This window comes from Molothrus aeneus, chromosome 3 (assembly GCF_037042795.1).
Source record: "Molothrus aeneus isolate 106 chromosome 3, BPBGC_Maene_1.0, whole genome shotgun sequence".
NCBI lineage: Eukaryota > Metazoa > Chordata > Aves > Passeriformes > Icteridae > Molothrus > Molothrus aeneus.
In genome coordinates this window covers 16,755,873-16,772,754 of record NC_089648.1, presented here as the reverse complement: position 1 = coordinate 16,772,754, position 16,882 = coordinate 16,755,873, and the positions used below count along the sequence as shown (strand labels likewise).

Below are 16,882 nucleotides of genomic sequence, written 5' to 3'. Positions count from 1 at the left end.
CGGCGGCGGAACCACGCCCCTGCCCCTCGCGCCGTGCCCCCCCCCGCCGCTTTAGGAAGTGCCGCTGACAGACGGCGGCGCTGACCTATCGAGTAGCCCCTCCTCAGGAGAGCCCCGCCTTCTCGAGCTCTGCGACCAATCAGAGTAGGCTGGGGGCGGGAGATGAGGATCTGCGAAGCCCTCGCTGTCACCACGTCCCTCCTCCGCTGCGCGAGGTGATTGGCAGGCGAGACATCCAATGGACCGCGGAAGGCCCGCGGCGGGGCCAATGATGCGGCGCGGGCGGGGCCCTGGCGCGCGGCGGGGGCGGGGGAGCGGCGGGCCGGGGCGAGGCGCCGCGCAGCGCCGGCAGGAGGGCGATGGTGGCAGCGTGAGGTGCGCTGCGACCTGCGCTGTCTGCCCGGCCGGCGCGGAGACTGGCGGGGGAGCCGTGTTCGCCATGAGGCTGCGGGAGGACGGGGAGAGCCGCGGGGCGCTGCCGGCGGCGGGGCTGCTGCAGTAATGGGCAGCGGCAGCACTGACTCTCGCCTGCCGTGTGGTGCCAGCGCGCCCGCCCGGCGGGACCGCCCGCGAGGAGCCGGCGGCAGGTGAGTGCCGCACGGGGAGCCGCCCGTTCCCTCCCGCCGCTCCCGAGGCCGCCGCTCCCCTCCTTGCTCCCCGCCGGTGGCGTTTTAATTTTTAAACGGCTCCGGCTCCCGGCCAAGGGCGGGGGGCGCTGCCCCGGCGGGCTGGGCGCGGAGGTGACACGGGCTGCTGAGGCGGAGCGGGGCGCTCCTCGCCCCGGGCTCCCTGGGGACCCTCTCTCCCGGGGGCCATTCCACTTCAGGTATCCTCCTCTCCAGCTCTGATGCCATCCTACCCTGACTTCTCGCCAGCTGCGGCCAGCTTGTGCTTCCCTCTATTCGTAATGAAGAGGCTTTTCCCCCGCACCCAGCGCAGATGCTGCTTTCCTTTCGAGGGAGGAGACCCACCTGGGTTTCTCCTCTCCCTTTTCACTTCCCTGATGATCATTCCTCAGTGCAGGATGGAGAGACATTTCCATTTCAATATGATGCAGCGAGGAAGATGGGGAATCCTGGGTAGCCAGGACTCGGGAAATGCCCCTTCCTCTCTCGTCCTCTTCCTCACCCTGGCACAGGCATTTGAGCAGCAACAACTCCCTTTCTGTCTTCTTGGCTGATCCTTCTCTTTGGACAGAGAGATGAAAGCGGGAGGTGTGTTAGAGGAAACAACTGTTACACCTTTTGTCATCAAGACAAAGAACTTCATCTCCCGCTGTCCCTCCCTCTGGGTGCATGTTGGCAGCACCTCAGCCACTTTGCACTGCTTCCCGGAGATGCTTCACAAGGATTCCGTGTGGCCCCGAGCTGCCCTTTTTTGTTGTTGTTGCCAGTTATGATGTTGCTGATAATAGGATATGTTGATATGTTTCCGAATAGTCTCGTGGTTTGAATTCCTGAAATTGCTGCAGTATTTTTATTTATTTATTTATTTAATTGGGGTTGTGGGGGGTGTAGATGACAAGAGGAAAGGGCTGTGTTCTTGTGGTTGCTTATAGTTCTTTGAGAGGTAGGAGATCACGTGCAATTGCAGCACTTAGTGAGAAGTGTATTAACCAATGCTGTCTCTTCTCCCTGTATTATTTGTCTTCCAGTCCTACAGTCTTCCCTTCATCTACTGTGTGAAGAATGATGGTTCCATGAGAGAACTTCTTTTCCATTACCTGTCTACTGCTACTGCATGCTGCTCCTGGCCAGTGATGAGCCATTCTGCTAGACTGGGATTTACCCTGAGGAGGGGAGAGGCAGAATATGGATTGTAGACATCTCGTCAAGTTTCTCCCACACTCTTTTTACTGTGTCTGTATATAAACCTGCTAGTATCAAGCACACACGCTCTTTGAAACCAACGTTGGTGTTCACGCAGTTGCTGCTGTGTAATAGGACTGGTGTTTCTCACCACCATGGCTTCAGTTTGGAAAAGACTGCAGCGTGTTGGGAAACATGCATCCAAGTTCCAGTTTGTGGCCTCTTACCAGGAACTGATGGTTGAGTGCACCAAAAAATGGTAAGAAGCAGCTCATGTGTAAAAAATAATGGAGTAAGTTGCTGGTGCTGAAATAGGAAATGTTGCTCACTGTGTATTGTGTGGTAGGTGCATGCTCTTGCATCCCCCTACCTTCTCTTGCCAGCCCATTGCAGAAGCAGCTGCATGAGCTGCTTGTCTTTCCCAGTGAGTGCTGGCTTTGCTGTGTGGTTACCCTGGACCTGCTGGATTTGTTCTGTACTATTGATTTTCTGGGCTGGCATTGTTTTTACCTTGCAGAGGAGGCTACATTTGTTAGCTCTCATCTGTGACTTGGTGGGGCTTTGTTTGTCAGTTTTGGGTTTTTAGTGGGGCTTTTTGTTTGGTTTTTATTGTTTTTTTTAAATGTTTCCCATGAAGTCTTTTCCAGCTGCCAATTCAGCTTGGTGATGCTGAGGGTTATCTGCTGACCCTTGAGTTGTTTGACGGGGGCATTGGAGATCAGTCCTGGACATGGTGGTCATGGGACACATGGGTTGGATGCCCGTTTTGGTTTTTGACTTCCTTACCTGAGGAGGTCATGTTTCTCTTTCTTCTTTTCCATTTTTCCTTTCTGTCTTTTTTTAACAGGAAGGGGCAAGAGGCAGGTCCTTGGGAATTGCCTTAAGGTGTTTGTTTAATGAGACAGGAATTTTGTTCGATGGTGGTCCAGTTGGATGGCTTTGGAGCTGACTAGACAGCAGTTAATGGTATGGGTCTGGCACATCATCTTTCCTGTGTAAAATGAGCTTAAATAAATCTGCTAGGCAAGACTAGAAGCAGCTTTTAAGTAGTCAGGGGAAGATCTCCATTATATAAATACTTAACTGCTGTTCTATATGTTTGGAATATTGATATTACTGACATAATTCCTCACATTAGTGTGAGCATGTAGTGTTAGGGGATGAAGAAAATACTTTCCAGACCTCGTGGACTGAGATGTTCAAATTGCCTTGTAATAAACTGCAGCCTCCTTTCTAATACTTGGCCTTTCTTCTTGTTGGCAAGTTTGGCACATGCATTGGCTGCTTTCACTGGTTATGAGTAATTGCCTCTACAAATTTAAATTCTATCTCTTGGAGTAGGAAATCTCTGTCAAATATGCTGGAAGGCTGCACACTGCTCTGTCTTAAAGGAGCACTGTCAGGTTAAATGTTTTGGATTTTTTTAGCAAGTTGTCTTCATGCTTAGGATGTTTAAGAAACAGAATTTTTCTGGAAGTTGAACTTGCTTTCACAGAGTAAACTACAAATGGAAACACTGTAGAAGTTGAAAGAAGCTGTCCTGATTATCTTATGGGGTCTGCTGTCCCAAAGAGGCCAAGGAGTTTTCCGCAGTAACTTTAGTTGATCAGGTTTATTTCAGCAGTTGGGTTTATTTCTTTTTATGTTCTCTTTGCATTAATGAAGGTATTTTAGGTTTCATTTTCATTTTGATTCACTCGTTGCTGAGAATTTGCAGGATGCTTCAGCACTAAAGTATAAATCCTGCAGGGGAATATTTGCATTGGAATTGCAGCTAACCTTTCCTTGGTTTAAGAAAAAGTCATACACAAAAGTTCTCTTGTGAAGTATGTTATTATTTTAGAAACAGGCAGCTTATTGGTTAGTCATAACTGAGAGTGCCCACCTAGCAGAATGTCTGTGTATGCAGTAGTGAGAGAGCCATTCCAAACCTCAGATATGTAACTAATTTTTTGCAAAAAGGTCGTCCTTCTGAACCTTCATTCTACATTCTTGAGTTTAAATATAGACAAGATCAGTGCTTGCGTTGGTTATTACAAAGGAACAGTATGGTGGTGAAATGTGGATGAATTCTAGGAAAAATCACAATGGGGAAAAACATAATTCATAAAGTCCTTTGACTGTAAGCTTTTTGATTCTGCTTCCTGTTATTTTGAGAACCTTAACAAAAAATGTTCTTTAAGCATGCAACCTAAAATACTGTATTTCTGCCATAAATCAAACTTCTATAGAAATGAAGGGTTAAATATTTATGTATTTTGAGAGCCTTCAACTAAGTGTTTCCCTGACTTTGGAGAAGATACAGTTTCTGTGCATGCCCAAAGGATCACTGCTTCATCTGAGTCTTGCCTCTGAGTTTGGCCCATGTGAGAACAAAACACAAGAAATGAACTCCATATGCTGCTCTTGCTGAAAGCACTCAATATATATTAAGTGTCAGTGCTGTAGTCTGTAGTTTGTTTGATTGAAATGTAGTAAGCAGTAAGTTATTTTAATGTACTGGCATTTTAACAATGCAGTGTTTCTGGAGGAAAAGAATGCTCCATTCATATTTTAAAGTAAATGACAACACAGTCATAAACACACTGGAACTGAGAAGTGTCTGTGAGCAAGGATTGTGCATGACCAAAACAGGCTGTGTTCCTTTTTGTGAACTGCTATTTTCTGTGAGGTTTGCATTTGTCTGACTCTTCAGAAAAAGACTTGTGTGTTACAAGATTTTTGTACTGATTGTGGATGGTGTGCAAGGTTGGGTGAATTTCTGGTTGGCTTTAATACTCTGTTTCCTCTGGACTTGTATTGATTGGAGTTTTTTGTTTGGTTGGTTTTTTTAGTTTTTTTTATTTTTTTAAACTTAGTGTTTAAAATAGCTCCTGTTCTTTTTTTTTTCTGGCATTCTCCTGGCACTGTGAGAAGTCGCCACTGCTGTAGTGTTGCTGCTTCACTTTTTTAAAGGATTATATTATCTCTAAACATTTGACCAAATTGGGCTGAAACCTTTCCTTGCTTTTTCTCCTGCCTATAATTTCTAATTCTTGTCCCTACCAATGCTTACAGACAGCCACTCACAAATGATTGCTTTTCTTTGGTGGTGTGTTTGGGGGAGATAGGTCATGATGGAGTGTCCAGTGTTGTCACTGTTCCTTATTTTTCAGATAATTAACAGGACTGAGTCACTTCTGTGGCATTTTGGCAGCTCCCACTGACCCAGACCTAATTATTGTGGCTGCTCAGTACCTTTGAAAAATTGAACAGTTGGTTTATTTAGAACCTTTCATTAAAAATAAATAAATAAACAGATGTAGTCTTGGTCTTTAATATGGATTAGTGACTCCTGCTATTGCAAAAACATAGTACTTTGCATTAATCATATAAGCAGTTGATTTTTTGAAGGGTGCTTGCTTGCAGGTGCTGGAGTGTGTCATCCTCCATTTACCCTTGGACTAAGCTGGGGCAGCTCAGGATTTTCCACAGAGCCTCACCAGTGAACTGCAGCCCTGGCCTGAAAGGACCACATGCGACACCAGGGAGTTAATTCAGTGCTTATCCTCAGTGCAGAGTCATTGAATAAAACCAGAAATCAGCCTCATTCATTTTGCTTGTGCTTGTACAGAACAGCTGTATTCCCTGCTCTGTGCTGTCAGGGCAGAGGGTTGCTGTGTGGGGCAGGAGTGTGCTGGGCATCCCTGGCAGCTGGAATGCTGTGACCTGTGCTGGGACCCCAGTGCAATTCCTGAACATTGGTGTCAGGCCCTGTTTGGGGTGCCTTTGGCTTTGCTGCCAGTTTGAAGAAGCCCCGGGCTCGTGTTGATCCTGGTTCAAGCTGCCAGCCCAGCACGAATCTCTCGTGTAACCTGGGGCTGCCCAGCTACTGGAGGCCTCTGTTCTGGCAGCTGAGTCGAGGCTTGTCTGAGATCCAGGCTCAGCAGAGGAGGAAACTTCTCCTTTGGACCACAGATCAGTTGTAGTACTTGGACCTGAAGCTCTGATAGCAGTTTTATAGAGCTGCTGAAACATCTACTGCTGAACACATGAGCTCTTTAGGGTGGCTTTTTTTATTTCCTTATTGTTGTGTGGTATCTCACAAGTCAAGAACTCAACAGAGACTTCAAATGTAATACTGACTGGTTTCCACAGAGAATGGCTGAATTGAGAGAATTCAGGCTGCCAAGTTCCTAACTTGTCATTCCTCATTGGATGCTTTTATGAGCAAGAAAGCTGCTCACCTGAACATAGGTGCTAACTGTTTACAAAGGCTGGAAAAGAGTAAACATAGAGGCTTTTATACAGGATTTGTGTTCAGGAGTTGCTTGAGAGATAAAGAAAAATGTTATTTTTGTACAATGTTTGTAATGTCTGTCATTTCTTACATGAACTGCTTTGCTTTTAAATCCTGCTTATAAATATGGTGGGCCATGATGTTTAAAAGGGTTAAACTTTTCATATGTTCAGAAGCTTTAACTGAAGACTGGCTTCATGTCCATGTCCATGAGGCAAGTTGCCTATTTTTATATCGATTAGGTATGGTCTGAAGTAGGTTCTCTCTTTTCAAATACACATATTTCTCTTTTGGAAATGAAGTAAGGCTTAATCTTTTTTTTTTTTTTTTTTTTTTTTTTCCAAAAGGCTTTAGCCATCTGTTTTCCTCCTCTATTGTAGTTTCATAACTGGATGCTGCAGGAATCTTAAGATTTGGCATGCATTGTGCATGGGAGAGAAATGAGCTTTTTGAGATTGCACCGTTCACACTGATCTGCCTGCCTCATGCTTGCTGCTTTCCAGCAAACCCATCAGTGCCAAAGGCCACCAGAAGAACTAGGCTTAACTGGTTGCTTTAGAATCCTTGTTTGCCTGCATGGGGTCAGGCTGTCACATTGCTCACGTAATTTTCTTGTTTTGCACGGTTGTTGGAGGGGATTTCCTGAGTCCCTAAGTGCATTTGACTATAAAGGGTGATCATATTGAATCTCTTTGGATTCGTTTTGCTGTGCACTGTGCTGTTGTGTTGCGGGCTTGCTCTGCAGAGTTTTTGATCAGATTGGGGTGTTGGTGATACAGGTGTACTGTAGTATATATAACTTGTGCAAGGAAAGCACCATGCAATTTCTCCTGTGTTTTATCTTCTGTTCTTCTCAATGAAATTGTACTCTGTCCTTATACTTTTTATTGAGTTCTAATTCCACACTAAATAATCTCCATTTACAAATACACTTCAACATTTTCTTTGCCATTCATTTCTGGTTTTGACTGAGGATTTTTTGAAGGCTTAAACTGTGTGTCAAACATACTCTTTCCAAATAATCACCGCCAGCTGCCTTACAGCTGTCTTCTCTCTTTCTTGCTGCAGTCAATTAAAACACATTTACTGTCCACACACAAAGGCGATTCTCCTCTGTCATTTTGGGTCTCTCTTCTTTGTATCAAAAAGAAAATCCTTCATTGCAGAAACCCAGGTTTGCTCTTATGGACTCCACCTGACTTCTGTCAGGAGGTTGTCTATGAATCCCAATTCCTTAATGCCAGCTGCTTTCCTTCCCTACTTTGCCCGGCTCCCCTCCTAAACCTTTTTACAGCCTCAGGTCTGTTCCATGGACCACAAATCAGGGATTTCTCATCAGAATTGCTGGCTGCATATTGGCAGCAAAAAAATTTTGGTAGGAAAGGTATGAGTGTTTGTGAAGTCTTTCTTGCTGATGACTTTTTAGGTTGTCAGTGCTGCACATTTATACCCATTTTCTATTTGCAGCAATGTTTTAAGAGTGCTTGTGTCTCTGTGACCAGTTTCTAAAAGAATGCATTGATAGCTGCAGGCACAAATTTAGGATCTGTAGGGTCGAAAGATTTGGCATAAATACTTGTTCTGAATTTTGTTTGTCTCTGAAAGACACATTTCTTTTCAGCAATTCCTTGTTTCTTGTCCTATCAGTAACAAAAATAATTAGCAAAAGCAGAAAAAGTTTGATTATATCCAATTGTAGACATATTTCATTTTAATGGTCAGAGTGGTGAAGATGTCTCCTTGAATGAATAAAATGCACTAACTTGTGTTCTAACATAGCTTTACCTTCTGAGAGAGAAACTGTGTGTTTGCATAACTTCCTCACGGAGCTTTTGGAACAAATAAAACCTTGCTCTGTTCCTGCAGGCTTTGTGGTGCACACAGGCAATAAAGAACGTGTGCTGTTCATTTGAACCCAGTGAGTTACTTGAACTGCAATAAAGATTTCAATTTGTTTTTTAGGGTTGGATCCATGTGAATATTCTTCTCAGCTCTTTGTGCTAGGAGGTGAAATAAAATGAAATATTATGACATTGTGTAGGCCTCGTATGAGCTGAGTCTGCCATCTCTTAGACTGCTCAGGCTGTATAGTGCCAGTCTGTTGCTTCAATTAGTTTTTAATTGGTTGGAGAGAGCTGAAGTCCCTTTCACAGTTCAGTGTGAATAAGGAGAGAAGGAGGAGGAGGAGGAGGCTGGTAAGGTTAACTAAATCTGGGGAAACTACTCTTATAAAACAAACCCTTCAGCTACGGTAGTAAAAGCATTCTGCTTGGGTGGTTTTCTGAGAATATGGGGGTGGGTGTGTGTGTGTGTTTATTTACTTCTAAAAGCTTTCCCAGTTTACTCTGAGGAGAGTGTGTGAAGTGTGTGTTTGTTTCCCTTGCCCCTCTCTCTCCTTTCACTCCTTGGGGTAGAAGCTGGCCCTTGCAGGCTGTTTGCTACCTTGTGGGACACTCCTTGAGCTACCCTCTGCACAAAGTCTGTCTTGTGTGTCCTGGAGTGGACTCTGAAACACAGGAACTGTGCAGATGAACTTTTGTTCCTATTAAGATATGCGCAGAGCAGTAGGGTAAATAAAGCTGTCCTTGTTTTCTTCCTCTTGTCTCTATTTGAAAAATGTCTTTCTGCAGCGTACAGTTTCTCTAAGTGCACCAGAGCCTCTCATCTGGAAGCTGTGTGTTTTGGCACTTGAGGTATAGGGTAGCTGTGGCTGTTGGCACCTGGAGAGGCATTGCAGGGATTTGGGAACTGTGGGTAAAGCACGAGCTAAAATTAGCAGAACCATAACTAACATTGCTTGTCCAAGGCTCTGACTCATGAGGTTTTCTGGATTCAGAAGTGGAGCGGGATGTCACTGTCCCTAAGCAGCAGTCGTGTTCTGCCCTGGGGCAGAGGCAGGGTGACAGTGAGCCTGTGAGGTGTGTTAGTATTAAGTGCCATCAACTTCAGTTCCCATTTGTGAGGTGAGTGTGAACTACAGCAGCTGAGGAGCAGGCACACCTCCCTTATGCTGCCCTGATGCAATGGGGAGGAAAATCTGCCAGAGCGGTGAGATGAGCCACAGCTGCAGGCAAGAGCATCTTAGGAGTGCTTCAGCTAAATCACCCAGACCCGAGTCAGTGCCCTGTGCTGTCACTGTAGGGCTTCAAAGTGCACAAGCTTTTGAGATGAATCAGAAGTGTGTGCCCTTCTGAACTACAGTTTCTCGCTGCCTGCAAACCTGTAAAGATGAGCAGTGCAGAAATAATTCTCATTTGGCTGTTGAGGCTCTCTTTGTAGTGGAGAGTCATTATTGGGGGCTCTTTTTTTGTTTCTAATTTATTATTTAAAGAGACTTTCTTGAGAATTACTCCAAAGCTGTGGCCAGGCTCTGCAGCTGCTTAACTGTCTGCAGCTGCTGAGCTGCAGTTTCTGTGGCTCTGTGTATTTATTTTAGCACAAACTGGTTTGGGGTTTTATTTCATGTGCACGCTCCTGCAGTGTTTTGTGGGCTTTGTTTTGGGTGAGCTGCTGTATCAGCTTAACAGCACACAAGCAGCTCTAACCTTTCATTTCTAATGGATCTGTTTTGAAAAATGACTTTGGTGCTGACCAAACATCACAAAGGCAAAATAATTTCTAGTTCCAGGAACAACTGAATTAGAGCAATCCAGGGTATTTTAAGACTCTCCTACCACATCAGTTTTGGCTCCTGTATTACTGCTGCTCATTTCCTGTGTGCCACCTCCACAAGCACCTGTAATGAGCAGCCACCCTTCATGTTCAGTGGCTTCTTTTCTCACCAAAGAAGTGCTGTGAGCTGCCTTGGTGCTGTAGGACAGGTCAGAGCTGTCTGGGGCTGCAGGATGGGTGGCACTGGCTGCTGTGGTGGGAGATGTGGCTTCTGATGGGTGCAGCTCTGCTGGGAGTGTAAATTCAGCTGCTCCTGTTGGGACAAGCCCCATCACCTTTCACCTAGGCTGGGCAGACAAAAGACATTCCCTAAGCCAGCTCTTCCATTAGGTATGTTGCTGCCTGATGCCCTAGGATGATAGCTGTCCTGACCTTTCTTTAGAGCTAAGGCTGATGCAGTGATGCCTCTGCTTCTACATCCGGTGCCATAAACTAACTTTCCCCTCCCAGCTGTGCTTGGGAAGAGTATTTGCATTGCCAGTACTGTTAATACCAAGAGCTGTATTGAAAGAAGTAACTGGAGAATCTGGATCATTGAATCCAGTTGGCAGCACATTGTACTCTGCCACTCAGTGAGTACTGTGAATTTCCTTGACTTTGTGTCTGCTCATTGAGTAAACTTTGAATCCCTTTGTTTATGTCAGTACACAGGAAAAGATTTAAAAGAACAAAAAAGAGCTGTCAAAAGTTATCTTTTGCAGCAAAGATCTAACTCAGATCTGTAAATTTTCAAACCAACCTGTTGCTGATTTGTCTTTGGTTTATTAGCAGAGGATTTAACTTTGACAGTTCCTGGTGACGCCTGATGTGGTTACAGCTCTGGTCATGCTGACAGGTGGGCAAATCTACTTGGCTGTGTTTTTTAGCTGTACCTGTCTTTTAAGGGCTGTGTCTCTTTGTCTCTTGGAAAACTGATTGAGTGGTTTGTCATTTCCTGTAGGTAACTTGAGCAATAGTTGCATAAAGCTGTGAAAAATTTCAAGAGAACAAGATTTTTAAACTTTTTCTCTTCAAGAGCAGATCTTAACTGGGTAGAGAAGTTAAGGTGGGGTTGTTTCTGAAAGCTGACACATGACAAAGAAGTGTCACCTGTGCATAATAAGTACATATAATCTATAGTATAAATACATAGTTCAAGATGTGGTGTGTATGGATAGAGTGCTTGGAGTAAGTGTCTCTTGAGTGAGTGAATTCCCCTGCATTCCTTCATCTTTGACACGTAAGAAAATTTTAAAAATGAGTAAGGCCTGACCTATTTTTTACCACTTCCTCTCATACCACAAAAATTGGAAGAATTTATAACAGCATTACTTGGTTTTGAGGTATATTTAGGATAGTTTTTACTGTTCACACTTTTTGAAAGATACTTTTTAAAAAATACAATGGGGTTTTCACACCCCTTCCCCCCTTTTTTGGGATTTGTGCATGTGGAAAAGGGAATCATGGGTTGTAAGCTCTGCTTTTTTTTGTTTGTTGGTGGTTTTTTTTGTCTTTACTGCTAAAATGGTTTACTTTCTTCCCTGTAGATGGCTACTCTGAGCTCCAGTGTCCACATATCTGTTCAAGATACTGGGATAGACAGTCTTAAAGCAATAAAAGAATAATTTCCTTTTCCACAGATTCTTTTTTTCCCTTATACTAAATGGGATTTGATTTTTAAAAATTTTTAGCTGAAGGCTCACCAAGAGTAACCTTAACACCCTAAATTCTCGTAGCCACTGATGTAATCAAGGGATGTTTTGCTGGAGGATTGAGAGTGTGTGGTCACCTATAGTGCTAGAATTATAAATGTGTGCTGCTTGAGACATGGTGCTTTCTTTAGTCTGTGACTGCCCTGTCTGCTGGGGGATGGAGGGGGAAAGGCAACTTTTCCTTTCTGCCTCCACACATCGTCCCCTCTTTTCTGGGAGGAAAAGCTGAAAGCCTGCAGCTGCTGCCAGGAGAGCAGCAGGGTCCTACAGAGCACTGGGTGTGAGGGGCTGCCCCTGACACATCCCCTGCCACCTGTGGGGCTGTGGCAGCCCCTGTGCCCCACAGCTCCACACCAGCACTGCTGCCTGCCTTGCAGAGAGCCAGGACACCTGTTTTCTCCAGGCATACAACACTGTTGTGGTTGATGGGTCCATGCTGTCAGTGGCTATGATAAATTTTCTGCTGTGTTGTTGGTTTTGAACCTTGGGCCTTTCCCTTATTTTTAGCTTTGCTTCATAGAGGGAAAGTTTTTTTGTGATGTAAAACACGCCTGAGATTTCTGTCTGGCCAGCAAATTCAGCCTTGGATTGGAAAGTCTCAGCAGGCAATTCCAACTAAGGTTTGCAGGGGTGGAAACCTCCAGCTATTATTTCCAAGGGTTGTGTGACAAAGGGCCTCTGGACAGAAGAGAGGAGTCTTGGTCAGACCCTATGGCTGCAGGTAAAAACCCATACCTTCACCTTTTGTTAGACGCTGGAGAATCTGCAAGGGCAAAAGCTGCTGGCTGCCCAGCCTCTTTCCCTGTGCCTGGAATTGGGGTTTGTGTCAGCCTGTGCTTCCATGTGGCCATTTGTGCAGTGTATTTTTGGAGCAGGGAGCTGCTAGATACATTTCTGTGTTTCTCTGCTCCCCATCTGTTCCTGGAGCTACCTCCTGCTCTTGCTGCCTCGGGAGAAGCTGTATTGCAAGGGAAAGTGGCAGTAAAGCCAGGCATTACCTGCATTTTCAGTGTGAGGGTTATCCAGCCCTGGTGCTGGGTGCTCCTCTGACCCATCAGCAGTCACTTCAGTAGTGCTGGTAGATGCTAATGTTGTAGTACAGTGGCAGGTGACAGTCCCTTGTCTCCTTTCCTGTTGCCCTACTGGAAACAGGAATATGGACATTTTTGCCCATAGATTCAGTCTTGTTATCTGGAGTGGACCCTAATAAAGCATTTACAGTACACAAAGCCTGCTTCCTCCTGGGGGGAAAAATGCTGACTTCAGTAAATAAATTTATTTCAGACAAACTTGTTCTTAGGGAACTAGATCATGTGCTGTAGGGGGAAGAATAATACTACTGCTTTTAGCAACAGCTGTTAAAAGGAGGATGCTTACTTGACTTGCAGTTAATGGTGAAGTCAATGAACTGTAATTTTAAAAAAAGAAAATAATCTTGAGTTATTCTTGACTATAGGAAGACTGAAATTTATCCTTATTTGTTTGTGTTCACGTCATTGTGAGAACTGTCAGTACCTCTTATGACTGACCCCATTAGGATCTAGAGAAGCAGAAACCTGCTGCCTTGTTAACCTCACAGAATGAGTGTTCTGCCCTCATCTTCCTCCTGTGCTGTGCCATAGATGGGCTTAGAGAAGCCTTGGTAGGTCTTCTGTGGGATCAGTTTCTTCTTTGCTGCCTTTAGAAGCCTTTTAAAATGGTCAGCCTTGCAGCTTTTTCATGGAATATTCACCTCTCTTGTTTCAGCATTGCTTGGAGATGGGCAGGATGGGCTGTGAGGTGGTGTGAGCTGGTGGGGAAGCAGCAGGGGAGTGAGGAGCAGAACGTGAGGCTTTCCTCCCTGTTTGAATGTCTTCCGGTCTGTGTGTACAGGGTAAACAAGAAAGATCCTCATGGGTTTGGAGGTACAAAAACAGAGACTTAAATATGAGCAACCATTGTGTGAAATAAAAATAATTATTTCAGGGAACAGCCACAGAGCCTTCTTGTGTTTCTGCCAATATCATCTCTGATTAGCTTGGGGTTTATTGGTGGGATCTTAACTCCTTATACTGAACATCCCTTCCAGCAAAGAAATTAAGGTGGGGAGTTGTTTCTGAAAGCTGACACATGACAAAGAAGTGTCACCTGTGCATAATAAGCACAAATATATAGTTCAAGATGTGGCGTGTATGTATAAAATCAATGTATGTAATGGAACCATCTTCAGGGGATGGAAAGCCCGGATGCTGATGGTGAATAGCAAAAGGACTGGCTCTTGCTAGTAAGGTTAAGGTCTTGCTTGTCCACCCTTGGTTATTCTGGGAGATTTCCAGGTGTGCTGAGGTGCACATGGGCTGAGCAGGGCCAGGAATCTTGCTTTCCTTACAACCTCAAGCCTTCTTGCTGGTAAATTAATAAGTAACTTTGAAATAGTGAAGCTTTTAATGTTACTGAAATACTCAAAATTGTAGCAGGCCCCCAGGACTTTGTTCTTCCATTGAATACAATCCCCATAATCAGCTGTAATCAGATTTTTGTGTTTTATTCAGGCAGATGTTTGCTGACCCAGACCATGGGAAATTCTTAGGGCAAAGTGTGCCCTCTTTAAAATGGGAACTCACTGTGTCACGTTGAGCTTTCAGACCTGATTTTGCTGAACAAGCAGTGTGCACATGTGTGCTTGGACCTTGTCTGTAGGCAGCAGCTCCACTGTTTTCTGTGCCTGAGCAATCATACATGTCCCACAACCCCCATCTTTCCCTTTGGCTTTGCCAAGCAGATATGAGTGCTTCACTTTCAGAATTCATGATAATCACAGTTCTTTCAGAAACGGTTTTAAAGGGGAGGTTCCATCTTTTCTTGGTGAATGCTAATCACGATTTCACCTCTTTTTGAGTGAGTGTGATAGTAACAATCATACAGTGAACAAAGAAGTCTAAAGTGTTCTGGGAATTCTTTTCTGTGCTGAATAAAAACAAACTGCTTTATTTAAATATTTCTACCTTTAAGGCACAGGTAGAGAAAGTCTGGATATTGATATGATATTAAAAAATTCTGAGTATTCTTTTTAGAACATTTTCTAAGACACATAGCTTTGCAAATAAAACTGCAGTATGTTTCAATATCTTCAAGCTGATGTATCCTTTTGTTGTCATCACATTGTATTTTCTTCACTGTATCTGTGTAAATGGTTTTCCATACTGGTGCCATGTTCGGGTTTCCAGGTGGCTGATGTGAAAAGGGGAGGAATAATGCAGCATACACAATATACACATGTGCTGTGGAGTTTAATTTTTTCCTATCCCAATGCAAGTTCCCAGTCACAGCAGAGAAATTGCAATAGTCTTCTCTGTCTCTCTTCAGACATAGCCAGAAGCAGCAGAATGATTTTTGAGAATACTGAAACTAGAAGAGCTTGCAAAGCTATAAAGGCTTACAGTTGCTAAAAGTGGTAGTAAAAGTTATTCTTGTTCCTTATGTAAATAGTTCTGTGTCAGTTTAGCACCTTCCTTTGTTCAGAGCAGACTTGATACATTTTGTACATTTTTTTTTCTATTTAGGTATTTTTTGCTTGGAGGGTGGAATAAAGTCTTTGCTTCTCCTTCTCCTGCAATGTGGTCTAATTGTAGAAACAAAACTCAGAAAATCCTGGTTCTGCACTAGGCTTCCTTTCAACTTGCCTTGTAACTGTGCAGAAAAGGCATCTTTTCAATCACTCCCTAATTTGTGTGCACAAATCATCTTTCATCAACTTTTCTACATTTTATATCCATGGTTGCTTATAAGCAGGATTTATATCTCCTGTTAAAGGCCAGATGGTAGCAGCTCTCTGTTCAGTGGTAATGGTGTAAAACTACAACATGACACTTAGATATGTGGAAATAAAGTGCTAACGATTCCTCTGCACAAAAATTCTGCAGCCACACAGCTCCATTACTAATCCAGCCTTACAAGACTGCTTTGTGATAGAGAAAAATGATCCCTGTTTTATGTCTCTGAGACAGAAATTGTACAGAAGGTGCAAGAAACACTCTCTGTACTGATAGAATTGTATGAGTGCAGATTTATGATAGCAAGGTGCTACATAACTAAAGAAAAAACTGCAAGTTATGCTTTACAAACTTAAAAGAGTGGCCCCTCCCTTTTAGTTTTTTCAATATGAATCATGTTAATCATGAGCTTATTTACAAGTCTGTTTGGTCAGAGTGGAAACTCTTGTAGATCAGTACTGAGGTAGAGCAGGACCAGTGAAGCAGAGTACGTGAGAAAAATAGGGCAGATAACTCTGGAGGGGGATGACCAGTGATCATTGATCTACAGTTCCTGGTTTTTGGAAGGGTTTTTGTTTTTGTTGTGGGGAAAGTTTTTTGTTTGTTTTCTATTTGCTTTTAAAATTGCACATTCAAGGAGTGATGTGTAATTAAGAGTATGTGTACACACTGTCTGGATTAGAATTGCTGATCTTTTTTTTTTTCTCCTCTCTACATTGCTGTAGAATTTATTCTGTAATTTATTTTCTGCTTGGAGTTTGCATTATAGCTTTTTCTTTCATATCACATCCATAAAATTGATCCCAAAATGTAATGCTTGTGGAAGAGAGAATGAGAATATTGTGGGGGGGGGGGGGGAAAGAGACATTTTATTTCCTACCCTTAAGAAAATGCCAAGAAATCTGTGCAGTGTGTTTGTTGCTACTATTTTACTTGTTTGTTGCTCCAGCATATCTGCCCTGTGACTTATTATAGGAAGAGATAGGGTAGCACATGAGACATTTGGAATATCTATGAGGCTAAACTGCCAGAATGGCTCTGAGTTTGGTCAGAGACAGACTGTATTTTTGCCTCTTGACTCTCTCTCTCGAGAAGCAAACCCTCATCACCATTCAGAATCACCAGTCTGCTTTGTGGCTGGTTCTTGAAGACCAGGATTGTACAGAAATCAGATACTTCAAAGGCAGAAGAAAAGCGTAGGTACTTGCTGTATGTCTGGTGCTGTTAATAATGTGATGAAGCTGGCCTTGTGTCATCTTTATTTTCCTGGTTTTTTTCTCTTTGACTGAACTCCTTTTTCTTTGCATTGTTAGATTTCTTTGCATTGTGTCAGCATCATGAAATGATGTGTGCAAAAGGCAACGTCTGGCTCTGGTTTACAGTTGGACTACATTTTCTCCAGAACACTTATTTCCATTGGCTTTGAAGTTTGAGGGTTTCAGTGACCCAAAACATCTTTGCCCATTAGCTGGATTGAAGTGAGTGAGTAAATTCACACCTCATTTGGTGCTTATTGCTTGTCTGGCTGCAGAACAAACAAACACAAACCCTGTTTATGTCAAAACTGACCACAGCTGACCAGCCAGAGCAAGGAGAATAAAGCTGCCGACCTTGCTGCAGTGGTGGAAGGGGCTGAAGGCTTTGGCCTGCCAGGTGTCCTGTCTGCCTCTGTCCGGGGTC

At 43.8% G+C, this 16,882-nt stretch overlaps 1 protein-coding gene across 9 annotated transcripts in view; it reads left to right on the top strand.

Moving 5' to 3' along the window:
- The first annotated feature begins 400 nt into the window (after window positions 1-400).
- EHBP1 (EH domain binding protein 1) overlaps window positions 401-16,882 on the top strand; it is a 205,458-nt gene continuing 188,976 nt past the window's right edge. For 2 of the 9 annotated variants that reach the window (XM_066546362.1, XM_066546358.1), the window contains exons 1-2: window positions 405-587; window positions 1,655-2,067. In XM_066546362.1, the coding sequence (XP_066402459.1) occupies window positions 1,964-2,067 (104 nt within the window). In that variant the 5' untranslated portion in view covers window positions 405-587; window positions 1,655-1,963. Of the gene's footprint in view, window positions 588-1,654; window positions 2,068-16,882 lie in introns of all 9 variants that reach the window. The other 7 variants (XM_066546361.1, XM_066546365.1, XM_066546367.1 and 4 more) reach the window with 5 other exon arrangements.